The sequence below is a fragment of the Macaca fascicularis genome, chromosome 1 (genome assembly GCF_037993035.2).
Source record: "Macaca fascicularis isolate 582-1 chromosome 1, T2T-MFA8v1.1".
NCBI classification, from domain to species: domain Eukaryota; kingdom Metazoa; phylum Chordata; class Mammalia; order Primates; family Cercopithecidae; genus Macaca; species Macaca fascicularis.
The window spans coordinates 59013287-59040817 of record NC_088375.1 but is presented as its reverse complement, the minus strand read 5'-3'; the positions used below and the strand labels follow the sequence as shown (position 1 = coordinate 59040817).

General features: G+C 51.0%; 1 protein-coding gene across 1 annotated transcript in view; it reads right to left on the bottom strand.

Annotated features, from left to right (window-relative positions):
- PKP1 (plakophilin 1) overlaps positions 1–26267 on the bottom strand; it is a 49185-nt gene extending 22918 nt beyond the window's left edge. Inside the window, exons 1-2 of the mRNA XM_005540377.4 lie at positions 25866–26267; positions 15713–15816 (exon numbers count right to left, since the gene is read on the bottom strand). Coding sequence (XP_005540434.1) covers positions 15713–15816; positions 25866–26067 — 306 coding nt within the window. The 5' untranslated portion in view covers positions 26068–26267. The remainder of the gene's footprint in view (positions 1–15712; positions 15817–25865) is intronic.
- Positions 26268–27531: the final 1264 nt, after the last annotated feature.

Sequence of the window (27531 nt, the reverse complement as noted above, 5' to 3'; positions counted from 1 at the left end):
TGTCACCCGTGACATACCTAAAGGAGCTACCAGGTGTCATAAGAGGGAGGATGAACCCAGGAAGCCAAGACAGTCCAGGAAAGGTGTGTGCACCAGTATCAGAGCCCCATGCTAGTCTCACCCCACAGACACAAAACAGTTCTAAATACGTCTCAGAAAAGTGGAGGAGAATGGTCTGCCCAGATGGAGCACCTCGAGTGAAGCCAGGCTTTATCACAAATGATGCAGTGTTTCTTTACGTGGGTGCTGTCGGCACCTGAGGCAGAACAGTTCTTTGTATAGGCTGTCCCAAGCATCCCAGGATGTTTAGTGCCCCAGCCTCCAGGCTCTAAATGCCAGTAATGCCTCACAGTCATTGCAAAATGCCCCCAAACATTTCAAAATGTGCATTGCAAAATGCCTCCACACATTTCCAAACACTGTCTTCCAGGTCCCGGGCGAGCAGCTGCAGCCAGAAGAGGATGCACGGACAGTGCACGTGTGCCTGTTGCAGGTGGGAGAGCTTCACTGCCAAGGCCGGCTCTCCCAGCCACACCCCCACATTCAGATGGCAATCTGCTGGCAGTGCCTGGCTCTTTGAATACAAAGGACAGTGACACACACACAACCTCTTGTCTGGTTATCCCATGGATCAGAACATTCCAGAGGCTGGAAACTCAATTTCCTGGGAGCAGAGTTGATTACTCTGCCAGACAGCAGGCTAGACTGGACAGCCAGACAGAAATCCAGAGCATTCCGAGAGACATGTTTCTTCACTGGAGACCAGTGGGGCTTTCGAGGGTTCTCACTCTCCGAGGTGAGCCAGGAAAAGCCGCTTTTAGCTAGGAGCCCCCCAGCTGGTCCCTGCTCTGCCACCTGCTTGTGTAATTCCCCTTCTCCCCTTCCTTCTTGGAGAAGTGGGATGTTTTAACCCCACACTGAAAGCTCCCCTCTATTCCTGTCCCTCATTAAGTCAGGAAGCTCTCAGAGGCCAACCCCTCCTTTATAGGCAAGGAGACAGTCCCAGTGAAGCAATACAAGCCCCAGATCCAGGGCCTCAAAGAACTGAATATGACCAGTTGCCCCTTGAGAGAGCCATTCAGTGTGGAGTGGCCCCCAAAGCTGGAAAAGCTCCTGATTGCCCAAATCATCACATAGGGTAGTAACCATTCAAAAAGAGATGGCATCCTCCTGTCCTTCCATTACAGGGTCCTCACTGACTCTCCTCTTTTACACCCCTGCTGCCCAGGCCCTGGCTCTAGCTCCCATCAGCTTACCACCAGGCCACTCCAGTGCCCCCACACGGCCCCTGCCCAGCCCCCAGGGCTCTGGTCCCTGCCTTGTGATGCCATCACTCCACCCTCCTCAGGGAAAGCTTTCATCAGCCCTTGCCACGCTGGAGAACCTACAGTGTCTGCTCCTTACAAGACAAACTCCTCAGCCCAGCCCCACCCTGCCTGTCCAGCCATCCCTTCCCCTCCCCAGCACACTAAGCTGCCCCATGACCTCAGCCACATCCTGGGCTCCCTGCTTCTGTTCAGATGCTCCTCCACCCTGAACAGCTTTTCCTCACCTGCCGCCTCCCAAATACTATATTTCTCTAAGGCCTCTTCTCAACCTGTCATCTCTAAAAGGCTTGTTCTAACCCAGCCCTGTCTCCATAACAACTAGAATTGGAATTATTTGCCCTTACAGCCAGGGGCCTCTGGTCCTGTTTGTTTTCTAGTTGCTAATGTAGGTTTCTGTCCTTTCCCTGAGCTCTCCAGGGTAAAGATGCCCTTAATTGTCCTAAAACAGGGCTGAGCTCACAGCAAGAGCTCAGTGAAAGGTGGACTGACTGTGAGAATTTGTGCTAGGGATGGAGATTCAGGATGCTGATGGCACTGGAATTCCCACAGCCTCCAGGGCACAGAAGAGAGAAGAGGCACCATGAGTAAAGTGGGCTGGCAGGAGGTAGGGCCGTTCTAGGCAGGGTGAGGCAACCTGTGCTGGTGCATGGCATGGGGTCCAGCTGTGATGTCCAGAATTCTTCCCTTTACCCCTTGACCTGAGCAAAGCAACTGGGTGGTTGAACCCAGAGAATTTTATCCAGCTCTAGCTGGACAGACAGAAGCTGCCGAACTCCTTGGGAGCTGGGTATGTTCCTGGCAGGACAAGATGAAAAGAGTGTCTGTGTCCCCAGCTATTAGCCCATTTTGAAACCAAGCTTCTGCCAGCAGGGTGGGGCCGGCCAAACCTGTTCTCCAGTGAGACACACCCTGGTCTGCCTGCTGAGTCACACACCCAGCAGTGTCCAACAGGGCCATCTTCAGCAGCGTGATCTCCCAAGGCCCTTTCCATGAAAGGGAGTGCACGCACAGTTTCATGGAGTCCTCGTGCCTCTCAGGCCTGGTGAGGGCTTGCTGGAGAAAGAACCTTGATTAGATGCCTTTCAAGGACAGGTTCCATTTGCCACTTGCCTAGTACCTGCCACTCCCCACTCAGTGCCCAGGTAAGGGGCTCTCATGTACTAGGCATGTAGTGACCCTTATTCATCTTGCTGGGATTTCAGTCAGGACTGGGGGATTGGGTAGAGCTGACCTGTCACAAGGAGCACCTCGCATGTGGCTTAGTGGCTCTGCTCTCACCCTCTCTGGGGTTTGGAGAGTGCAGGTGATCTCCCAGCAAGGCTGCCGAGAATGGGGCACACAGGGCTCCAGGAGGTCGAGAATCTTCCCAAAGGGGTAGGGGTGGCTGCTTATTCAGCAGTCTGAGTCAGCATGGGAACCACTGGGGCCTGAGTCACAACAGATGGGACTTCAGCAGGGGAAGTGTTGATCCCTGCCTCCTGACTCCTCTGGGCACGGCTCCTTCTCTAAGAAGCAGTGGGTTCCACCCTGGGCTGGCCCTCCTTTCTTTTCCTGGCACACTGCTTTGGGCAGAGCAGCTCCACTGCTCAGAAGCCCTGACGTCTGGACACAGAACAATACCATTTGGCCTTCGAGGAGGTGTGGTGGGTGTGCCTCACTGTGGGTCCTCAAAGGCAGAGGGAGCTGCACCCACAATGCCATCGCCAGCACCCCGAGACCAGCAGTGCCCACCCAGGTGAGAACTCCAGAAGGCACTTGCTAAGTGCTTGAACTGAAGTCGCTAAGTGTCCACTGACAGAAGGCACAGCAGAAGCCATAAACACCCTGATGCCCAGTGCAGGCACATGTTGCCACCTGAAGTTTTTAAATGTAAAAAAATGTAAAAGTTTTGGTGCCTGTCCTCAGAGTAGAGACTTCCCCAGAGATCTGGCTAATAATGGTCAGAGTCCCTTACAAGCTTTGAAAAGCAGAAATGGTGAGCATACTTCAATCACGCCAGTATTAACAAATGTCTATGGATAACTGAGGACAACTTTTCTAAGCAGAAAATATCCTATAAAACTTTGTAGTTTGTGGGTCTTTTGGGAAGATGCTGCTTTCTCCAGTGAGGCCCCAATTCTGGGATAAAGAAGGCATCTTAGCCTCTTGGGCTCCAGGCTCTACACCTGCCTGCAAAGGTCAGGTCCATGGCAGTTCCTAAGCCTGGTGTGGGGGTAACATGCACTGTGCAGCCCAGTGCCTAGCCGACACCTGGCGCTCCATCAACACGAACACGCAGCTATGCCAGCTCCTGCACCAGCTCCGTCTCCACTTCCTGCTCCCTGTCTATTTACTGCACTGTGGGAAAAAGCAGGCTTTCCGAAATGCTTCTCTTTTACCTTTCCCCCTCTGCACCTGAGAAATAGGTTTTTTCTCAGCTCCTAACACTGCTAGGATGGGTTTGCAAACAAGGACCTAAGATTTCATACACAGATATGTCTGTTTCCTTTCAGAAGGGAAATCCTTGGCAGGCGTTTGCCACTTCAAACGCAGCTCTCACAGCCCGAGTGGTGGAGGACCCCTGGCCCTCAGCCATCTCCCTTCCATGGCTCCAGACAAGTGGAAGCCATGGTCATTCTGCCCTTCAGGAGCCCCGTGTTCTGAGGTCATAGCTTCTGGCTTTCAAACCCAGAGGCTGGTTCAACTGTCCCAGTGATGGTTCATCATGAAGAGGGAAAGCTGAGGGGGCCATGCTGATATCTCCTGGAGTCCTGGATGATGGGCCAGCACCCCGGAAGAGCACCCTTGAGGGTCAGGAAGATCCCACTGGGCCAGATGCTCCCCACCCTATGCTAGGAAGTTGGAGGGAGAGGCTGGCTGGCCCCAGAGCCACCCCACGCAGTGGACCAGGAGGTGCTTTCCAGCCCTGGGAAGAGGAGAGCCAAAGGCTGGGAGGTGGCAGCATCCTGAAGGGCAGGTGCTTACCTGGCCCAGAAAAGAGCTCCCTAGAGACCCAACAGTGGAAAGAAACCACTCCTGCTGGTTAGTCAAAGTTTTTTTGTTGGTTTGCTTGTTTGAGCCAGCTCTGTAGCCCAGGCTGGAGTGGAGTGGTGCCACCATGGCTCACTGCAGCCTCAACCTCCTGGGCTCAAGCAATCCTCCCAACTCAGCCTCTCAAGCAGATGGGACTACAGGTGCACACCACCATGCCCAGCTGAGTTTTAAATTTTTTGTGAGACAGGGTCTCCCTGTGTTGCCCAGGCTGGTCTCAAACTTCTGGCCTCAAGTTGTCCTCCTGCCTCAGTCTCCCAGAGTGCTGGGATTACAGGTGTGAGCCACTGTGCCTGGCCTGTTAGTCAAGAATTTTACATGAAGGGAGAGACACTTGGCTGGGCCCTTCAGTGCTTGGGTAACAGATCTCACCTTTGGAAGATGAGCATGTGCACATGCACGCTCACACATGGACACACACACTTCTATATGCAGTCCCCACTTGCTCACATGGGACACACATCCCATGCCAAAAGTGGACTCAGGTAGGGAAGGTCTTTGGAAGTTGCTTGAGCATATCCTGAACACCATCACTGGTGTGGCGCTTCCCAGTGTGCAAAGGGCTTCCCTGTTCATCACCTTGTGATTATCTCCCACCTGGCCAATGAGGTGGCAGGGCAGAGAGCAGTAGCTTTGTTCTGTTTGTGAGCATATTAAGCTCAGAAAACTTTAGGCTGGTCCAAGGCCACACAGCTAAGATGGGGCAGACCCTAAGCCAGGACTCAGGTCTTTGGTGTCTCTTACAGTGATTATCCTCCAGCCACTCTGCTACCAGAGTTTGGTGACACAAACAAAGTCTACAGGGCAAAAAGTTTCTGTAGCTAAGGGGCCCTCTACAGAAATTCTAGCATCTCTGGCCAGTTGCTGGCCACGACTCCTGGAAGACCCCATCCCCAGTGGTTCCAGACACAGGAGGTGCCAGCCCTTCTTCTTTGAGCCAACTGTGGGAGGTTCTTGAAGACATTTAAGAAGTGTGTAGTTACTTAGCCATGTGTCACAATTCTAATGCCCAAAGACCTGGGCTGGAAGACCATCTGTGCCAAGGGATGCCATGCCTGTGGCAAGGAGATCTTGTGGTCATGACAACTGTTCTGTCCTGGCCAGGAATGGGAATGTGACTGTTTGGTTCCTCTCCAGCCACCCTTTGCTCTAAACGCACCACTGAGTACACACAATTGGGGCTGAGAAAACAGGGACTTGTGTTAAAGCTGGTACCTGAAGCTGAGCCCTGGATCTTCTGGAACTCGTCCAGTCTTGCTGAGCTTCTGGTGTGGTCAGGAAGGAGGAAGAAGGAGGGAAGGGTCCCTGGCTACCCCTGAGCACCCCAACTCTGCTCCCAGCACTGTGGGACCTCCTGAGAGCTGATTAGGACCCCAGGTAGATATGAAAGAAGCTTGGGGACTTCCTGGGGGCCCTCTCCAGGTTGGCCACAGAAGGCAATTCTTCCACAGGGCTCAGCACCCAGCAAGCCCTGGTAAGTCCAGAGAACTGTAGGTGCTCAGTCAGAAACATCCACCTTAAATATGCCAGTTAAAAAAGTGTTCAGCCAGGCGTGGGGCTGGTCACCTCGGTGAGGGGAGAAGGCTCTACTTCATGGCTCTTCTCTTCGGGCCTCAGCTCTCCTACCTTGCCTGCTTTGGGAAAATTATCCTGAGCCATTAGCATATGACCTGGAATCTCCCCCAAGTGCTGGCCACGCACTACTGGTGGCTGTGGGGTGACTCCAGGGAAGTCAAGGACACAGCAATAACTAACATTGAAACTCATAGAAAGGACTTCTTTTTGTCATTTTGATTACCACAGGGAGAAAGTCTAGATGGGTGTCAATATGTTTCTTTAATATTTGCCAACCTTCCTTTTTAAGCAAAAACAAAACCAAACAAACAAAAACAAACAAACAAAAATTTTTCTGCCAGGTAAAAGTACCTAGCTAGAATTAAATAATGTTATGTTTTTATTCTATTTATTATAATTGATTACCAAAGTTGTGGTTAGTCTTCATTTGTGGCAAAAGATACCGGTTTCTGTCATTTGGGTGAGTGATATAAAGTTTCCTTTCAAAATAAATACATTGGAATAGCTGGGTATGGTGGCACATGCCTGTAGTTTCAGCTACTTGGAAGTCTGAGGCGGGAGGATTGCTTGAACCCAGGAGTCAAGACCAGGCTGGGCAACATAGTGAAACCCCGTCTCTAAAATAAATGCATGAATAAATAAACAAATGCACTGGAACTGATAAGTAATTCTTTAAATTTTAAGTAATTAAGTAAATAATAGTTGGCATGATTTTGCAAAAATTGTGACAGCAGAACGCAAATGACAGAGGTCTGGGAAACATGATTGCTCGTAGTGGCAAAAATACCGTGATGTGACAGTGTGACCAGGAGCCCTGAGTCAGGAGTCAGGAGACCATGCTCTGGTCTTGGTCTCCCCCGCCTAGCTGTGCAGCCTCAGGCCGTCGTCTCACCTCTCTGAACCTCGGTTTTCCCAACTACAGCATGCCCTGTAAGGCTTCTTCTGAAGGAAGGCAGTTCGGCAGTCTGCGATTCATCCCTTGCTGAAGTCACAAGCAGCCTCCTTCCCAGCCTGTCTTCATCCCCTTCCAGGCCTCGCCCTTGGGCGCCCTGTGGGGGCGGGAGGGGAGGGGCTCCGGGTCTAGAGCTGCTTTTCTCCCCACCTGTGTCTCTACAGATCCCCTGTCCCCTCCCCGTGCCTGAGCTGATTTTGTTTTCAGCTGAGTTTGCTCTCCTGGGGCAGGCAGGCCTCCGTAGAGACATGCCAGGGCCCTGGGGGAGAAAGCAGAGCCTCACCCTTGCAAAGGGTAGGGACGGCTCTTCCACCCGCTTGGGAAATTCTGCTGCATTTGTCTCGCTGAGCCTAGTGACAAAAAGAAAACTCTCGAACCAGAAAAAAGGCACCAGAAGATCCCCCCAGGACTGTATTTTGATGACTTAATCCCATGCCCTGCTTGCTGGCTTCGAAACTTGGCCAGCAGGAGGGGCTTGGCCCACTTCTCCCCCTGCCCTTCTAGGTCCCTCCCTCCTCTTGCTCTTCATACCCCCCTCAAAGTCCACTGGGGTCCAGACTCAGTTCTGCCAGATTTATCTGTGAGGTCACGGGCAAGCCCCTGCACTTTTCTGTGGTTTGATTTCCCTGCAAAGAAAATGAGAATAACAAAGCCTGGTCCACCTACTGAGCTCACAAAGACTGAAGGACAAGTCAGGAGGTGAAAACACAAGCAGTTTGTACAAGTTCAAAATGCTTCAATAATTCAAGGGATTATTAAATAACCGGGTGCTGCGGGTTGGAGCACTTCCCCCTTGAGAGCTGACTGAGAACACAGCACAGCTGAAACAGCCTTGAAAGCCACCACCTGTGGCTCATCCAGAACCCAAGACCCCCTCCCCAGATGTCCAAGACTCAGAACCTAAGCTGGGGAAGCAAGGCTTGGAGGTCACCTGGTCCCACGCCTTCAATGACAGATGAGGAAACTGAGGCCTGGAAAGGTTTAAGTTAGTGTATGCTGCAAAATTTAGCTTTTAATTATATCTTCTTACGCTGTTGTTTTGTCTGTCATTTGTTTTCCAGTATAATGTAAGGACTTTAAAGACTTGTTGGTTGAGTAGAGTAGTTTTTGTCAGGGCCAAAAAAAAAAAAAAAAAAAAAAAGCCCACAATGAAACTCCACCAATTTCTGCTGGAGCAAAATTAAAAAGTTTAGAATTATCCTTGATTCTTCAAATCTTCTCTCTAAAGTTTCATATTAGGGGAGAAGGAGAGAGAGCAACAGCCAACTCATCCAGAAGCTTCCTTCTCTGGAGAAGACAGAATTCCATCCTCTGTGGCCAGGGAATTGTCTGCCTCACAATATCTCATCAGAATGGAGGAAATCGAGCCCCAGGCCCATCCAAGCATAAGTGTTCCCAGCCTAGCCATCAACTCAGAGCTCTACACAACATGAATGGAAATGATTGAGGAAGACTTGTTGATTAGTGAAGCTAAAGGAAGAAGAACTGGCTTCTGTTGTCTCTGGGGAGAGTGGAGGTCCTTCCTGCAGACATCCTGAGAAGGACCCACTGCTGACCGCATCCTGGGCTGCCAAAGCTTGGTGCTCCCCACTTGCTAAGCAGCTGCCACACTGAGTCCCTTGGCAGTGACGAGTCTCCCTGCACATCCTGACCAAAATGCCCTGGCCTGCCCTCTCCATCCCGCTACAAGGATCCACACTGTCAGGACAGTGACTGTTGGGAGTCTGCCCTCTCCTGGGTCAGGTGCTCCTCCCTGGGGCAGGAGGCTGGAGGGGCCAGCATGCTCACTCAGCCCCTAGGAACATTGTTGTGAGGTTGTGATGAAGGCCTGGGAGGCTTACGAGACCTTGGGAGCTGGCAACGTGAAACCAGTTGCCCTCCTTGGGGGGATGCCTATTCTTTGTGAACAGTCAGCAAGCTACTCCCAGACTGCAGCCCAGACCTAGGGGCATTCCTGCTCTGCCCTCCATCCTGTCTGCTAAGGGCAGCCCTCTCTCCTTTCACACTCAGTTCAAAGCTCAGCTCCTCTAGGAGCCGATCCCGACTTCCTGCATCTGGAGCTTGCCCTTGGAGGACACCACTTGAATTTGTTCACTGGAACCGTGTCCTCCTCCCTTTGCAAGCCCATGCTGCTGACATGGGGCCATTCTCTGACTTCTCTCCCCAAAAGAGCGACACAGAAGCCAGACATCAGAGTTTCAAGGAGGTGGTCTGAGCCACCATCTAGTCTTGCTAATGATAAGCCTGAGGTCCAGCAGAAGAGGAGTCCCCGACACAGTCACGGGGAACCAGCCCTCAGACCAGTGTTTCTTCCTTTTCTCCACATTCTCTCTGGACTCTAAAGGAGCCTTGCTGGCTTGCCCAGTCCTCAGTCAGGAGGCAGAGCCTCAACTCACCTGCCATGGAGGGGAGAGCAAGCCCAGAAAGGAAGCTCCCCGAGCTCAGCCCAACCCTAAAGGCAACAGAAGCTTCTTACGGGAAGCAGAGCCACTCTGATGGACTGTGGCTTGGAAAGGAGGGCCCCTCCCAAGGAGTACCCAGACACCAACGTTTGCCATAGGCTTCTCTTTCAGTTTAATACAAGGAGTGTCCCAGTGGCAGCAGTGTGTCTGTGAAAGCACACGGCGTGCTCTTTCCACACGGAGAGGTGGCCCTAGAGCCGGCCCGCCCGCTCCTGCTCACTCACCTCCATTTTCTCTCAGAGGCACATTCTGTCCCTTGGCAAGTAGGATCACTGCCTCTTCTTGTTGGGGTGAGAGCCTGGGGCCCTTCTAGGACCCTCCTATCTCCCAGGGCTGGGTGGGGGTGAGTCACAAGCTGGCAACGGGGATACTGAGTTGGCAAACACATCAATTGCTCCCTCTTGGAGCAGGATCCGTACCTGCCTGGGAGTAGGAGGCTGTGGTCTACTATCAGTCCCTCACCTGGACTTTTTAAGAAAAGACGAGAGGCCAGGCAGGCACTGCCGAGGGAACCCAGCTCACACACCTGGAAAGTGGCATTTGGAGCTGAGACACATGGTTTGGAAAGAGGGAGTTGGGTCTAAGTCAGGGTAGTTACTCAGCAGAGCTACTTGTTGTGCCTCAGTTTCCCTGTCTGTGAAGCTAAAGTAAATGAAGTCCTACCATCTCTCCATCCTGTTGCAAGGGCTAATTAACTGCTGTTTTCCTGGTGCCTGGAATGCTCAGATGAAAGCAAGGAGGAAATTAAGAAGCTTTTATGCATCTGTAGGCTTGAAGCAAAAATCTGGGCTGGAGGAATTAACACTGCCTCTGACCCTGGAGGGACCACCACACAGGCTTTAGCTATGGAGCCCAGTAGCTACTCAGAGTCAGCTCTCAAGCCACATGCATCCCTAAGTGAGTCCTTGGCTATGATTTAGTCCAATTGCCTTGCTCCATAGTTGAGAAAGCCAAGGTCTAGAGAGGTAAAGGCCACTCCAGATCCCTCAGTTTGTAGCAGCCCAGCTGAGACTGGAATCCATGCCTCCCACTGCTGATGTGGTACGTCACATCCCTAAACCTCATACTGCTCTTTGAGATAGGAATTTTCACCCATTTCCGAGATAAGCAAGCTGGGGTTCAGCTAGATTAAGAACTTGACTAGAGTCACACAGCTAGTTAAGGAGCAGACTTCACTAAGAGTCACACAGCTAGTGAAGTTCCTGGCCAAAGTCCAGGGTCAGGTGCTCCTCCACACTAGGCTGTCTCTAGGCATGGCCTCTGTTGCCTGTGGATTGGTAAGGACAGTCTGTTTCTGCTGCTGCTAGGGTAGGAGTCCTGCCGTGTTTCTCCCTGGCAGCCCCTCTGCAGTACCTGGCCCATGGCTCTGCCCTTGTGGACACTGGATTAGCATGGCTGTGACTGAGGGTGAACCACCAACCTGGGGAGCACTGTGCTTGGCTTCCCCATCCCCTACTGGAGTGTGATGCAACCCCAGTCCTCCCATCTGTAACAGAGGCTTCATCCACATTTCTTCAGGTCTAGGGTGGCCAAGATCAGTTCTCCTTAGGGTAAGGGTCCCTAGTACATTGTCCACAAGATTCTGTCACAATGGGATCGTCAAACACAGACATATCAGTTAGGCAAGTACAACTGAGAAGAAGCTGGGAGAAAGATTTGCTAGTAAGTCCTGGGTTAAAGTGGAGAAATGGGGTCAATGAATAGGACAATGCCAAGACAAAGGCAGAATTCTCCCTTGTTATATTCTGGGAATTCTCACATTCAGGCATGCCAGGCTGGATTTAACTGAGTGATTCAATGTGGCAGTCACCGTGGTCACCCTGTTCCAGACCTCCCGCTGGTGATGCCTGAATGGTTTTCCTCTCTACTGATTAGATCCTGAGCAGGGTGGTACAGTGCAATCCACTACCTAAGAACTTTTTACTTGGTAGGACTCCCAGAAGAACTGAATGCTCAGGGCGCACTTCTTGATTTGAAAATAAGTAAACCCTTTGGAGCTGAAGATGATAGACAAAAGGATTGTCATCTTAATCCAGAACCATTCCCTGGAAATCAAAATTGTCCACACTCCTCAGCTTCATTGAGGACAAACCCATGTGATCAAGGTCTATTTTCAGCTTTGGAGTAGAAGGGCTGTGCCTTTCCATGGCTCCAGCTCTCTATTCCCTGCATCCTGGTCTTTGCTGACCCAGAGGAAGATATTCAAGGGACATATTACAAGGACAACTAAGATGGGACAAAAATCCTCCTTTTCCCACCAGATATGCTGCAGCCTAAAGTAATTCTGCTGCTGCTGGGTCCCCAGCCTAGGAGAGGAGCACATAAAGGAGTGTTGTTTCTATTACAGGAATGAGTGGGGAGACATCGTGATGGAGGGTTGCCAGATTTAACAAATAGATAGACAGGGCACGTAGTTATATTTGAATTTTACATAAACAACAAATAATTTATAAGTTAAGGCATGTCCCAATTATTGTATTTGGTTGTATTTTATCTGGTAACCCGGCCCGGAAACCCATTAATGCTTATAGCCAAGTGAACCCAGCTTAAGTCTAGGAAGGGAAAAACAGAGCCTCTCTCCTGCCTCTTTTGAGCTAGGCTGACTCCCCATGGGGAGAGTAGGCCTGGCTGGAGGGGATGGGAAGGGAGGAAATGAAGGGACTCAGACTCATGAGTGTCTTGCAGATCCCTAAATTTCAGTATTTAGTGTTTAGTTGTAATGTTCAAATATTGAGATTGTGGAAACCCGCAGAATGGCAGTCATAAGAAGTGCAAATGTCTGGGGTAATGAAAACAAACTCCACTAGGTTAGGAGTTAGGAGGTCAGAGATCTAGTCTGCTGTACCAGTAACCAGCTGTGTTGCCTTCAAGGAGTAATTTCTCGTCTCTGGGACTGCATTTCCTCAACTGAAAAATGCAAACAGTGTTGGGCTCTAATATTTCACAGGTCTGGTGCTGAGAATCAGAACAGCATAACTGAGTATGCAGCTGAGAAATCAGGCAGCAAGGCTAAAACCTGCCCCATCTTTTGCTCCATCTCACCATCTGTTTCCTCTCCCTGAGGTCTGTGGGACTCTGAGGTTCCAACGTTGTCCTTCAGCAGATCCTTCTGCCTGAAGGAGGAGGAGGCTGGCGTGGCCAGCAGAGAGCAGGACATGGACTGGGCCAATGACTTTCTTTTGAGCAGTCTTTTATTTTCCTTAAGCCCCTAGATGCTTTTTGTGTGTCACACTATCTTTGTTCCAAGTTTTATTTTATTATAAGAAAGCCTCTCTACATTCCATTTGTGAAGTGAATAATCATAAATTAAAAATAGTATGATTATTATTTTTTAATTACAAGGCTATTATTGATACAGACTATGAGGTAAAACTATAAGGTAGGACCATTGCTTTTTAAACATTTTTAGAGCCTTCTTTTTGGAATTGCCTACAGATCCTTTACATATTTAAATGAGATATGTACAGGAGGTGACAAAGCTTTGCTATTTGAGGATGGTTTGATATTTAGAACTAGAGTCAGATCTGAGGAGTGAGGTGCTCCAAGTGAGTAGTATTGTTTCTGGTCAAACCCAGGTCATGACAATAAATAAATGAGACTGGTTTTCTTATCTGGCTCCTGAAATGATGCTGAAGACAGTTCTGAAATTTTAGGGGTTCTAGAAACATTCTGAGCAATGGCAGTATTGGTGTCATGCTCCAGTACAGAAACTAATGCCTTTATCCTATTTGTCTGTTGACCTCTGTGCTTCTAACTTGACTGCAAGTTCATTGAGGGCAAAGTCAGATGCTTTTCAACTGTGTTTCTGTAGCGTGCCTCACTCACTGCTGTGCCTCAGCAATTGCTCAATACAAATTGGCTGACCAAGTGAATATAAAGTATCTGCAGCAAATGATCCTTCATCAGCTCTCAGAAGGTCCTGAAAATATGCTGATGATGCTTGTACAGACAAACTACACCCTCCTCTCCACCCTCCATGCCTTCCGCCACCATATTGGTTTCACCAGAGGGGAGGAATAACATCATCCTGTGCCAGTTGTACCATCCATGGGAAAATCCCACAGACATAGGATTATCTCATGCCGCAGATCTCTATTGCCTTTTCTCCTGCTCTCCTTCTCCCTATGTCTGGACCCCGTTTGGTTTTGCCCAGGTTTCATCTGATTATATGTCTGGCTCCAGTATCAATTATTCCACTTCCTCCCTACTTGGCCTCCTCCCTCTGCCAAATCTTCATGTGTGCTCAGCTCTTCCCTCTTCCCATAGCCTCTCCTGAACTGAGAGGAGATGGGACGTGCCTCAGCAGCTACCCTGCCATGAGTCATGTCTGCAGTCCTGCCAGCAAAGGAGCAAGGAGGGTTGGGTCTTAGGGTGCGGAAAAGGAAAGAGATTTTCACTAGTTGTCAGAAAATGGGCACAGGGTGGGGTGGGGACAGTTTGGGAGCATTAAAAGCTAGTGAGATGACTGAGGACTGAGTTAATTAACCAGAAGTGAAATGTTCAACATGGGCCAAATGAAGATTTTCTTTCTTTCTTTCTTTTTTTTTTTTTTAGAAATACCTTCCCGGATTACACATTTCCATGGTTACATTACCCATTTGATAATACTTCACAGTTAATGTCATCTGATATCAACCCGTGAGTGAAGTAGACACATGAATATCATCCTTCCCTTTTTATGGATGAGAAAACTGAGGTCCAGAAAAATTAAACTATCTAAAGTCATAGAGCCAGAGAGAGGCAGAAGTAGGACTAGAACCTAAGCCTCCTAAGCTCTGATCGGGTAACGTCATTTAAGTAAAGACATGTACCATCTGTACTGTCAGCATAATCATCCATTCTGGCTGCTGGTGCAGTGATCTGCCTTCCTTGGGTTTCATCTAATCCCTTTATGCTGCATTCCTAAGCCATTTTCTCAATTTGGTCATCACCCTTTGTGTCAAAGCCTTTTTATTCACATCTATGCTTGATCTGTCAGCTTACTGGGTTCAGTCTGCTGGGTTTGTTTTGCACTAAGAGTGTCATTTGCCATCAAGAATCAGGAAAAAAGTGAGGGAAGTAAATTCGCAGCGCACCTAGTTAATTGTCCCCTTTCATCCTCAAGCTGTAATATGTAAGAAAGACATAGCCTCCAAGATTAGCCCCAAAAAGAACTCAGGAATGGAAGAATCAAGCACATGACGAAAGAACACCAAACTCATAAACTCCCCACCTTCTCCTCTCCCTAGGACCCAGGACCTTTGACAATCAATCAGGAGTGATATCTGTGAGATGTCTGTGTCTTAAAGCAAATGCTGCTGAATCCTAAGGCCCCACCAAGACAGAGCCCCAGATTCCCACAGAAAAACAGCCTTTATTCCCCATCTGACAATGTCTTGAGGGCCTTACAAAAGAATTCCCAAGAATAATGCAGGCTAATGTTGCATTAGCGAAAGTAAATGAGTCATAGAATTTGGAGACTAGGAGAAACCTTGGGTGCCATCTAGCCCAATACCCCTGATTTTAGAGCAGCAGAAAATTCCTACACTGGCTGGTATGGTTGTATCCTGAGCATCTACTGCAGTGCTTGTCACAGAATTAGGTCTTAATAAATATTTGTTCAGTGAATGGATAGATGAAGTATAGTGGATTGAGATCACTTAGAAAGCAGACAGAGTCAGGATTACAGGATCTAAAATAACCTCTATCCATGTTAATTTAACAAATAATCTTAAGAATTATAATCTTTTTTCATGTATATTAGTTCATTTAATCCTGAAAATAACCGCTCGAAGTACTTTGTTATATCCACTTTCCATGTGAAGAAGCTGAGCCCCAAAGTTTGAAGTAACTTGCCCAAAGCCACATGCTCAGTGAGTAGCAGAGTTAAAATCTGAACCCAAATGTGTCTGGGTTGTCAGGCAGGCTCCACTCTAGCATGCAGCGTCATATGCAGGAGTCAATGCAGTGGACATGTTCTCTTGGATCTTTGACCATAAGCATAGAATGAAGAGAGATAACCCTTCAGGATTTTCCTAGAAACGTCTAAACTGGTCCATTAATAGACCTCAAGAATGCAAGCAAACATTTCCCAAATCCATGATCAAATCAGACCTACTAGGAAATGGACGTTTTTTAAAATGTCTTTTTAAAATGCTTTTCCCAAAATGTTCTCATTTGAGACATTCAAAAATGTCCAGTCAGCCCAAACGAGAACCAATGAAACAATGGCCAAGTCAACAGACCTAGTCAGAGTTATGAGCCTCAATTCACGGACCAAAGCCTACATCACTCTTTTTAGCAACTGGTGCAGGTTTTCTCCACTATAAATCCCAAACCTTCCCTACAAGTACTCCAGGTCTTTTAGGATAGAAGCAGTTCCTTACCGGATATCCCCATGAGCCATTCCCTGCCTGGAACTTGGAGTAGTAGCTGCTCCTGCTGGTGGTCCCATAGTTGTAATTGTCAGCCAAGCCATCATACATGGAACCTAGAGGAGAAAGAAGGGGATTAGGACAGGGATGGCCATGATCTTCATCCACCCCTCTTCCTCAGGGCATCATTTCTGCATCCAGGTCCACTATGCCCATGGAGGGGACCAGGTCTGAGCTCCTGGAGGACAAGGTGGAGAGTGTCATCTCCATCTATCTCCACATCCTCCGCAGCCAAGACCAAGAGAAGGGCTACCACAGACTCCCGCAAGGACAGCTCTAAAACTCTCATCTGTCCCCTTCCTGGGAGCCCAGTGGCTCTGCTGCTGCTTGGGTAGGTTAACACCTACAGGTCAGGACTTGGTCTGGAGGGCCTTGGAGCACGGCCATTCCAGTCCAGGGAATCATCACTCCATGTTCCACAAGGATAAGATTCCCACTCGGGGGAGACAGGCAGGATCCCAACATTCCCAGTCCAGCAGCAACAGCTGATTAAAGACTGATTCGGGGGAGGACTCTGGATTCAAATCTCAGCCCAGCCCCTACCAGTGACCAGACAAACTTCCTCCCCTTCTTTCACCTCCAACATACTCTGGTTGGTGAAGGGGGAGCGGCGACCTACCTCAAAGGTCCAGTGAGGATTAATTAATGTTTTCGGAGTGCTTGGAGACCCACAAATGACAGGCTCCGCAGGAGGACAGAGTGTCATTAGAGTTATTAGTGGCAAAGTGGCTTTGCATCACAGAAAACAGAACTGAATTTGGGGCTCCTAGTGGGGCCACCCCGTCTTCTCCCTTTCACTGGCCAGCAGGGAGACCCTATGGGACAGCCTCGACTCTGCACAAGCTGGTCTGTTCACTGTCCTGCTGTCCTTGAAATATGGCCAATGGTGACAGGCTCACCACTTTACTCACATCTCCCTCCATGCTGAACCTGGCTTCCCTCCTTGGCCACTACCTTCTAATCTTGCTTGTCTCTTGAAGCCAAGCTCAAGACCTCACCCACTCCAGGAAGCCCTTTCTGACCAGCTCTGCACAAGGCAATCTCTCCTGCCTCTAAACACATACTGTCCTGCTCTTGATAGCCCAGGTCTCATTCTGCCCTGCGTCTCATTCCCTCAACTACACTGGGAGCTCTACAAGGAGTAAGCCATGGCTCCGTGGCCTGCCCCACACTCTTGTTAAGTGATGGCCTTGGGGGATGAAGGCGAGTGGGATCCAGTGAGAGCCTCCTAAGAGGGATATGCACTCCTTTTCTCTAAAGCGATGGTCAGATTCCCCCATCAGAAACCCTGTCTAGGGGTAACAGAGTTGGGCAGTGATCTCACCTGGCCAAGTTAGCTACTCCCCATCTGCCACACCCACTTAGGTTCCCCAGCCATTGCCTGGGGGAGCAGGGCTGGAATATCTGAGCTGGGAGTAGAGGGAATAGCCACGGGGCAGCTTTGGAATGAGGCAGGGATCCCCACCTGGTGCCACCTCCCCTGTCCAGGGCCAGGTAACCACCCATAGCCCACAGCAGAGGGTGCTGCCCGATTCCCATGACCCCCTCCATCATGAACATTAGGGGTCTCGAGCTGTGGCAGACACAGCTTGCCCTGGGGCCTAGCGGTATTGATATTGGTCCTGGTTCTGGTGCTGGGCAAGTCATCTGCTCTCTCTGAGCCTCAGTGTCCTCTTTTGTCAAAAGAGAGGGTTGGCCTCTTACATCCCATAGGCCCCGTACAGTTCCAGTGTTCTGTGGTTGTGTGATGACAGTGACACATGGCTGACTGCATTCGGAGGAGCCAACTCCTCCTCTCCAGAGATACAGCTCAGCTTATGAGGAAGAAGGGCAGACATCAAAGGCCACACTACCGCCTCGTTTGCCACCTGCCTCAGAGTCCTCTGAGAGGCCTCCCCTATACCCCAGGCCCAGCCCTGACTCCAGAAGGGCCATCCGCCTTTGAGTGACATCCTGGGACTCTGCCGTGTGGCGCATTGAACCTCTGGCTTCCTCCAAGCTCTGGTGGAGTGCACACAGCTCTTCCTCCACCTTTCCCCAGCAACTGCTCCTCTGGCAAGACTGTCCTTATCAGGAAGAGGCTGGAGGTAATCTCGTGGGCTCAGTCACTCAGGACTGGTGCTCCCAGGGAAGGGAGCTGCAGCCAGGCACACTCACAGTCAGGACCCTAGGTGGCCAACTGCCAGGTCTTGTCTGCCTTCCTTCCACCCAGCCCGCTTCAATCATTCTTCCAAGGTTTGATACGATAGAGTTCACTTGGCTCCGGCCCTGTGAGCAGGTATTTCTCACTAAAGGTCAGGTGTGGGTCAGCCAGCTGCTTCTGGATGGAAAATTTGGGGTGGTGACAGACAGAACTCTATGGAGCACTGAGGAGGCCTCCTGCTATGAGAAGGAGCCCCAGGGGTCTTGCACTAGGGCCTCCTTGCCCGTCTTCTGGGAGAGAACCTGTCAGCATAACACTGCTGTCCTCCTGGGTCATCAGATGAACCATCTTCTCCCACCACACCCTGCACCTGCCTGCCTCCCTCTCATACACTCCTCTCTGTGTGAAGGTAGAGGCCTCGCTGCCATGGAGGTGGCAGTGGACACACAGACACATGGAGTGAGAGGCCAGAATGCCCTACAGTTCCCAAAGCCAGTCCCCATGTCCATTGTGAATGCTGGTAAAGGCAGATGTGACTGTCACTCACTTGTGGTTGGGCCAAGGCCTGCAGGCCCTTCCAGGCAGTTCCTGAAGGTGTCTCCTAAGACCTTTCTGTAGTTGGGGTCTGCTTGGCTCTGGTGAGAATGAGGGTAACATCACACCTGCCTACACTGCTAATCTGGCAGAAGGTGACAGTATTTGGGGCGGAGGTGGTGAGAGAGGGGAGGAGTCCATAGTTGTCACACACCTGAAATCACAGCTCGCAGTGTGCCAGATAACCAAGGAGTACTGGGGGCAGGTGTGCTCTGTCTGCAGGAGCGCTGTTCCCACAACATAAGTGATTTTCTGTGCTCTTGACCCTGGGGTGTCTGGCTGGTAAGCAATGCCCCCTAAAAGTCAAGTTCAACAGCAAGAGCATGGGCTTTTAATGAATGTAATGGTGCTAGCTCACTCTTCCACTTGGTCCCCAATGTCTCTAGAACGCACTTCTAGGAAGCCTTTCCTGATGAATGACACCTACTCCCATCTCCATCTCACACCCATACCAGTCTCCACCACCATGTACTTCGGATGCTCTCTGAAGTGCGAACCATGTGTCTTCTTTCCTTGGGACCTTGAGCTCAGGGCACTGCCACAGCTGGGTCCGGGCCTGACTGGCCTGAACTGGCTCTTTGTGTCAATGACCTCTTCTCCCTTGCCCAACCCTTGTGGTGAATGTGCTCTGATGCCTGGTGCTTAGAGGCTCAGAATGGGGTCAGGCTCTCCTCCCACTCAAAGAGGTTCCTGGTGAGTGGGGTAAACCAGGAAGAGAGGAGGGCTGCTGTAGCTCTCAAATACCCAAGGCCACCTCCTTGAGGAGGATTCTTAGTTCCTGGGGAATGGGGGAGGGGCTAGTTCCCAGCTCACCCCACAGAATCACTCCTACCCTCCAGATAAGCATCTGCTTTCCCCCTCTTCTCCCCAGATGGGCGCATGCACCATGAGCAGGGATGTGGTGGCTTCTCGGTGACACTGACAGTGTGCCCAACCTGCGTGTCATCCTCAGGAAGCATCTGCCCACCCACAGAACCCCAGGGTCAAGGAGCAAGTGCCTCAGCATCTACCATTTTCTCAGGTATACAAGCAACACAACCTGCTCTGTCCACATAGCTTGTCCGATTTTACGTCCCTGTTTTAGGGTGTAAAACCATCTCAGAAAATCTACCGCTCGGGTCACCAATGTCCTGGCACACTGCTTCCCTTTGGTGCCTTAGACAACGACGGGCTGATTCTCTCTTGTGTCATTGGTGCAACTCAAGCTTTCTCACCTACAAAACCTTTGAAAATGGAGGCGGCTCGCTCTTTAGGATGAGTGGAAATCTCTCTCCAGTAGGGACAGGCATGCCTTTGCAGGGATGACTCATCCTCTTCCACCTCCAAGCTTTCAAATAGGTCACACTTACTGTACCTGAAACATTCTTTCTCTTCTTCTCCAACCCTCCCCCTGCATTCAAAACCTTGCACAAAAATCACCTTCCCCTAAAGATGACCCCACCCAGCTCTGAGCACTCCAAACCTGCCAGGATAACCACGTCAGCGCTCAATCCAGTGGCTGACTCTGCACTGGCTTGTGGGTTCCTTGGAGTGTAGCTTCTGTACACTGTGTGTGTGTGTGTGTGTGCACTCCTCCCAGAAGGTAGGGCCTGGGTCTCCCCAGCCAAGCTGGGAGCTCCCTGAAGCAGGGAATCTTCACCTTTGGTAGATCCACACTCCACACCCCTAATCCCAGAACATCAGCCTTCCTGACCAAGAGGCTGCCCTGCAAACAGAGGTCATCAGGAAACCCACTTTCTCCATTCTCTTTCTCCTCAAATCCTTCTTTGTCACAGGGCAAGCTGCTCGGAACAGATCCTTGCTGACTCTGTCTCCCTTAAGGCTGATGCTTCTTCTAGCATATTTTACATTTGAATAAAGCCCACCTGTCCTTCAGCATGAAAAGCTTGAGAAAGGAAGCTCATTTTCTTTTAGTCTTGAAAATGCCTTTACTTCAGCCTCTGAAATCTCTTTCACCTGTGGTGCCCAGAAAAGCTAGGCCCACAGCAGCAGGAATTTAAATGAGATAACAAGAACTGCCAGGAAGCTACTGCTGAGACAATATCCTCAGAGGTGTTTCGGAGTGGGCAGGAGTGGACTGTGTCTGCAGGATGGTTCTAGCTCCTGGAGGGAGGACTGGCCAGCCAGCCTCCTGCCCTCTCTGCTGGGCTGCTGGGAGCACCATGACCAGGCCTCCCCCAACTCGGCAGCTTCTAGGAGATGGGGAGGGCAAGGAGTTCAGCACAGCCTCACCGGGCACTTTTGTGTGGCTCTTGACCTTTTCCTGGGTGTACATACTGAACAGAAATGCTGAAACAAACTGGGTTGCTGTGGCCTGTGTTCTCTCTTCTCCCTCTGCAGCCCATGTGACTCCCTCAGGCTCTGCTGGGGCGCATTCAGACCTGGCTCTGCCACAATCCTGCTGCTCTTTCGGCAGATCTGTTCATGGCCACCACCAAGCCTGAGGACTGGGCAGAACGTGGGAACATCCTGTGGGGACAGGACGGGTGCAAGGGGGCCGAGTGGTGGGTTAGAGTGGGCAAGGGTCGATGGGTTCAGATGGGGTTCAGAGTAAAAGGCTCTTGCCAGCAACTACTACATTAGGTGTGCGTGCGTGCGTGTGTGTGTGTGTGTGTGTGTGTGCGTGTATGAGAGACAGACATAGGTGTATGTCACTGTATAGGGGTGATCGCCCATGCTGGATCTATGTGAGTGAAGGACAGGGACTGGAACAGTGGTTCTCCAACTTGGCTACACATCAGAATCACCTGGGAGTTTTTGAAGCCCTGATGCCCGTGTCATCTTTATACTCACTAAGTCAGAATCTCTAGGGGTGGGACTCAGGCATTCGCGTTGTTTTAAATTTCCAGGTGATTCCAATATGTAGCCAAGTTTGAGAAGAGTGGATGAGAAGACTTTTTAATATGTTAGGATGTTTACAAGAGAGACACGATGAGTGGCATGCCTTGAGGGGAAGAGCTTTTTGGCAGTACAGCTGCTGGCGGTCTGGGCAAATGGTTTGCAGAGCTAGAGAGTTATAAAATCTATTTCCAAAGACTGTTACCATTGCAAAGCACTTTGGAGATGATCTAATCCAACCTCTGACAGCTGCAGAGATCCAAAGAGAGGCAGCGACTTGTCCAAGATCGCACACCAGGCAGTGGTAGATGCCAGGCTGGGCTCCTGACACAGCACAGCTGCAAGGACACATGTGTACACACACACGTAACGTATGTGTGTGCATGTTACGTGTGAGTACGTGTGTGCATGTGTGGGTGTATGGATTCATGTGTGGGGTGTATTGTGTATACACGCGTATATGCATGTGTGATGTATGTGTGTACACATGTGTGTGCACCTGTCCAGCGTATGCCTAGAAGGGACTTCACATGAAGATATCTAACATTCCTCCATTTTATTTTGTTCAAACATTACACATCTTCTAAGGGTCACACCCCATCGCAGAAGCGATTCTCAGATTTCTAAACCTAGAACAATTGGCACATTGATACTTACAATGATATGGGGTGGGGGGAGGAATTTGTACTTTAAAAAAATCTCTGCCAAGGAGCTGGATCCAGAGAAACAGCATTTGCTGCGAAACACCCTAGAATACCCAGCATTTTTGCATGTGTTGTAACAGGCCAACGGAAATTCTGGCTAAAACTCCAACTTCAAGCCAAGGTGCATTGTAAAGAAACAAGAATTGGTTCATTTGAAGTTTAATTAGTATGTTTCGCCAATGGAACAAGCTAAAGCACACATAGCCATTACCATCTGCAATCTCAGCTTCGGTCCCAAGAAAACAACCCCAGAAGTGATGTCTATGGTCAGGAAAAGAAACTTTCAAGAGACTCTAATGAGCAGAACATTCACTCAGGCAGAGGCTTATGCTGAGACACGGTCAAACACAAATACAAAAAGCCATCAAAGTGGGGGCTCCTGAGGCAAGCTCCTTCACTGTGCAGGCTACGGAGTTGGTGCAAGCGTGCCCCCCTCTCCCCTGACGAGGGCTGAATAGACACAGGAACCACAGAAAGGGAGCAGACACCTCCCCTGGCCCAACATCACCTCCGGCCCCTATCTCTGATCAGAGAGAAATAGAGGCTTAGCAATTTTAGATGGGAAACAGTACTTCCGTGAAGAAGGGAGAAAGAGAATTTCAGGCCAAAGGCTGAAATAAAAAATCATGGATGGCTAAGCAGGCAGTGAGACAAAGCAGGCAATGGTGCTGGTATTGCTAGGACTTCCCTGGAAGGAGACATGACAGGTGAAAGGAAGTTCCTTTCACTGAACTGGGTATGATCTGTGTTCGCAGTGGTGGGGGAGCACTTGGGTTAGGGCAAATGAGATTCAGGTTCAGCTCTAGGAAGAGATCCCAAGTGAAGTTATAAAGATCTGGAAGGTGGGTAAGTGTTTCCTTCCCCATCCTCAGGGAGGTCGTTTCCCTAGCAAACATCTTTTGCTGGGTGGTGACATCCCCCTCAGTTTCCCCTTGCCTCCCACACAGTCTGGGAAGAAAAGGATGCCAGACACCCTGAGGCACACAGGGACAGCCTGAAAACACAGGGGAGCAAAACACAGGGGCAGTTCAAGATGGGTAGGCAGGTTAAGGGCAACCTCCTTCTGCAAGGTCTCCAGGCCACAGAGGCCACCTTCTTCCTGCCTGGGACCTTCATGACCAGGGTGAGATGACTGTCTGATCTGAAGCACTTCAGGGAGGGCACGAGTGCGACAGGCATTTGGTGACAGGCTCCAGGGGCCCTTCATCCAGCCCTCAGTGGCTCAATACTCCCTCAGTGACAAGAGAGAAAAGAGCCCTAGTGGAAAGGAACTGAGAAGCCACTTCTATCACAGGACCAAGGATGGCTGGTCCTGACTGTCCTTCCTGGGGTACAAGGAGCAGTGGCTACTCTTCCAGGCAACCTGTAGGGTGTGGCTGGCCCTTCTTAACTCGGGGAACTTTGGATGGGATTCAAGGGGCTCAGGAAGACCCTAGGCGAACTGACTCTGCTCTTGGAAGAGACTAAAGGAGAATTTGAATCTGTCCAGGGGGCGAGGGAAAATGTCTGGGCATGGTCCTTCCACAGCCACCAGCTCTTTCCATTCCAGGAACCAAGGCAGGCTCCTGACAGGTAAACCAGCATGAGAAAGAGGGAGCAGAGTGAGTAGAGGTGGCCGCAGAGCAAATAGGGGACGCTTGGGCGTTTCTGATGGAGAGGACAAGGAAATCTGATGAAAACGAAGCCAGCTAAACCAGAAACACCAGCTCCAAGTGACCAAACCGCCTCTTCCAGCAAGGATGCCTCTGGGGAAACCAGCCTCCTTTAGGAACCTCCGCAGAGTCTGAGGGTAGAGGGGACACGCCCACAGGGCCAGACCTTGGAGTTTCTGGAGAGGTAGCCATCAGCATCAACCCTCCCCTGAATGAAGCCCCCTGAAGGACCTTGGGAGGAAAAACAAAGAGGGAACAAAGGAGACCTTATCAGATAGAGGTTCCCCACAAAGACCAAGCCCAGAAAGTACACTTCAGGCTGACAGACACTCAGCCGATATCCTGATAGGTGGGAGGAATAAGGGGTCCTTGGGGCACCCAGGGCCATTTGAGTTTTCTGGAGTTGTGAGCCAAGAGCTCAGGCTGGGATGGAGTGGAAGTGGGAAGGGGACAGCCAAGTCTTGGGCAGAGAGGAGAGTAGGTTGAGCAGTGCCCTGGGCTATAGCCAGAAATGGGGCACTTTGTTCTTCCAAACCTACTTCTAAAGAGGCTAGGAGGCACCTACCAATGCACCAAATAAAAGGGAAGGAGGCATGTGCTCTGGAGGCGGCACGACCTTGAGTGGAAATGTGAGGAGAGGAGCCCAGGGCTCAGACAAAGGCAAAGAGCACAGAGCAGCAAAGGCCTTTAGGTCTGGGGCCCAGGAAGTCATCTGCCCGCCATTTTCCTTCCTTCGGCTCTACATGGGGCCACTCAGGAATGGGGGCTAGGGAGTGGGTGGGGGGACAGAAGCCAGAGGTAGAAAGTGTGAGGTAGGGGTGTGTGTGTGTGTGTGTGTGTGTGTGTGTGTGTGTGTGGTGGGAGAATGGCCAAGGCTGGTTTCTTTTGTCTCCTTCCACCTTATTACCCCCTGCCCCTCACTCTCTCCTAAGGCCTGTCTTAATAAATAAGTCTTGGTTCACCTGTACTGGTTAGTGGTGGGTAAAGTCTTTATTAGTATTTTACTAAATTTAGCTAAATAAAATAAGTAAATAAATAAACAAGGGGAATCTTTGCTCACTTCTGTGTAATTCTTACCAGGCATCCTTTGTATTAAAGCATCTGTTTGGTCTATAAGCTCTCCCCTGTCAGGTACTGCCCCTTCCTCCTTGAGTTTCGCGGGTGCTGCCCCTTTCTCCCAGGCTTCCCCAGTCATGGGCTCTGGCCTCTCAGAAGCTGGAGGAGGGGGTGCCAGGCCCGGGATCCAGCTTGGAAAAGTTCCCGTGAGGGCTCAGCTAGAGGTCTCCCTGGGGCCTAGGGGGATTTCCAACCTGCCATGCTCATTCCTTACTCTCCCCATGAGACACTTGTCTACCTAAGCTGGGTGGGGTAGAAAGAATTCAGTGGGAAAGAGGAGTTCTGCATTGGCTATTCGGGAAAGAAGGCATCCTGACCCCCTTCCCTGTTGTCAAGGGACCCACTGGCCCTGGGGCGGCCTTCCAACTAGGCTAGCCTCTTTCAGGAGGCTCCCAATAAAGTGCCCTGGAGTTCCAGGGTCTCCTCCCTGCTCCCTGTGCCACTTCTCCGTCCCGCAGCGACTCTCCTGAGCTGCACTCCTGTCTCAGCGACTCCCTCACGCCGCTCGCGGATACACACGCACACAGGGACTGGGGTTCCCCTTGGCCTGAACGCCGGGCATCGGCTGCCAGCTGAAGGCCAGGAGATCAAGCCCAGGAAGGTTGAAGGGTGGCCCACAACTGATTGCGAGCGCGGGGACCATGGCCCCCAGGACAGCCAGGGTGAGACATGATGCAGGGCTGATCCCTAGAGCAGCACCCGAAAGAGAAAGCCGTCCAGACCCAGGGCTCAGGGACAGGAGAACCGCTCGCGGGGGATCCTCAGCCTCCTGGCACGCTGGGAGATACTGCCGGCTGTGTCCGGGTGAACCACCCATCCTTGCCCACTAGCGCGCCATCGAGCTCGTGGAGCTGTCGAGCCAGCCTCGGGTGGCTGTTCCATCTGCTCGGAACCGGCTAGGAGTTCGGCTGCTGGCATTCGGCGCGTAGACCCTGCATGGGGCCAGCAGCCCCTCGCCTCCCCGCACCCCCTGGGATGCTTGCGTCCCTTGGTCTCCGCCGCTGGGCCAGGGCGCTCTGAAAAGGGGCGCACGGACCACGCGGGGACCGAGCCTTTACCTCGATTGGAGTGGCTCAGGGTGGACGACTGGGAAGACTTGGACTTCTGCCGCTTGACGGTCATCATCACCTGCTCCTGCACGCGCTGCCTGCCAGAAGTGCCTGTTTTCATCTTTTGGTCCGACGGCAAAGCCAAAGTGGAGTTGTCCTGGTCCTGGAAGCATTCGTACGCCAAGGCGGTCTTGAGCGGCGAGTGGTTCATGGTGGCGGGAGGCGGGAGGCGCGCGGCCGGGGCCTGGGAGAGCAGAGAGGCGAGGCGAGGTGCGGTGCAGCGGGCGGGCGGTAACGTGCTCTTCTCGCTCTCAGCAGCTCCCTACGGCCATAGAGTGCGTGGTCCGCGTGAGGGCTCCCGGCAGCTGCTCCTGGCGCTTCCACCCCGGTTCGTCCCTCTTTGGCAGTGGCGAGGCCCGCCCTCCGTCAGACAGGATATACCACCCCTGCCCTGCACCACCCACTCCACCTGGCCGCGCGCTGCTGCCGCTCAGACGCGGAGCTGCAGGGCACTGCTGCTGCGGAGCCAGCGCTCTTGGGGGCAGGGCTACGAGTCCCCCGTGTGGGACACTGGGCGCCTTCCTGCTCGCTCTTTTTTTCTCTCCTTTTCCTCTCCCCATGAGCAAGAAACGTCGCAAGCCTTGAGGCCCCAGGGAGACGCCCCTCTGTCCTGTTCTGCCGGCTCACTGAGAAAGCATGTGTTCAGCTCAGGAACCGAGGGAGACCTCTCTCTAGGAAAAAAGGAGTCTTTCTTGACCAGGCTGTCCGGGAGAGCCAGGCGTCCATCTCCCTCTGTACTGCGGTCATAGCAGAGACCAGCCTCGGCGGTGGAGGCTCCCGGGCTGATGGCAGGACCATAGCTCTTGCTCCAAAGGAGTGCTCCATCTTATGGGGGCAACCCAGTCTACTCTAAAGCAGTTTCCTCTGAAGCAAGTCGGGTAGGGGCAGGAAGGCCACATCAAGGAGCAGACTTGAGATATCAGACCACACAGTGGGTATGCCTTGGTGAAACTGGTGGTTATTTGTTGTTCATGAGTATAGCCCGGTAAAACACCACGTGAACAGCGGATCCTCTCTGAAACTCCACTATAGCCTCTGATACAATGCCTGGCACAGGTAATATTAGGTACTCAATAAAAGATATTTTTAAATAGGTGAATACATGAATGCTAGTTAATTTAAGGTAAATTAAATCTAACTTGGATCCTAACCAGATCCTCACTGAAAAATTGAAGAGCTGCTTTATCCTGAAACTCCACTCTGGACTTACTATTTTGGGACCACTGTGTGCATTCCCCTATGCACACTCACACCCCTGGGGACACATGTGCAGTGAAGCTTCATTAATGTAGCATCCTCCCCAGGGATGGAGAGAGCCCACATCAGTGAATCTGGTGTGTAACAGGAACCGAGTCCTTTTTTTTTTTTTTTAAGTATTTACTTTGATGGAAATATTTCTAAAAAGTATCGCATTCTGCTTTGCCTCCTAAAGCAAACAACACTGAACATATTTGCTGTACTTCTTGATGCCCTGAGTTTCACATTCTGGACATCCATTACTGAACTGTGTAGTCGTGCAGTCCAGTCAGCTTCTTAGTTTTGGGGCCTCCACCAGCTGTGTGACACTATCACAGCCGTCACTCTTGCTGTCATTTGAGGTTGCCCTTCACAGCTC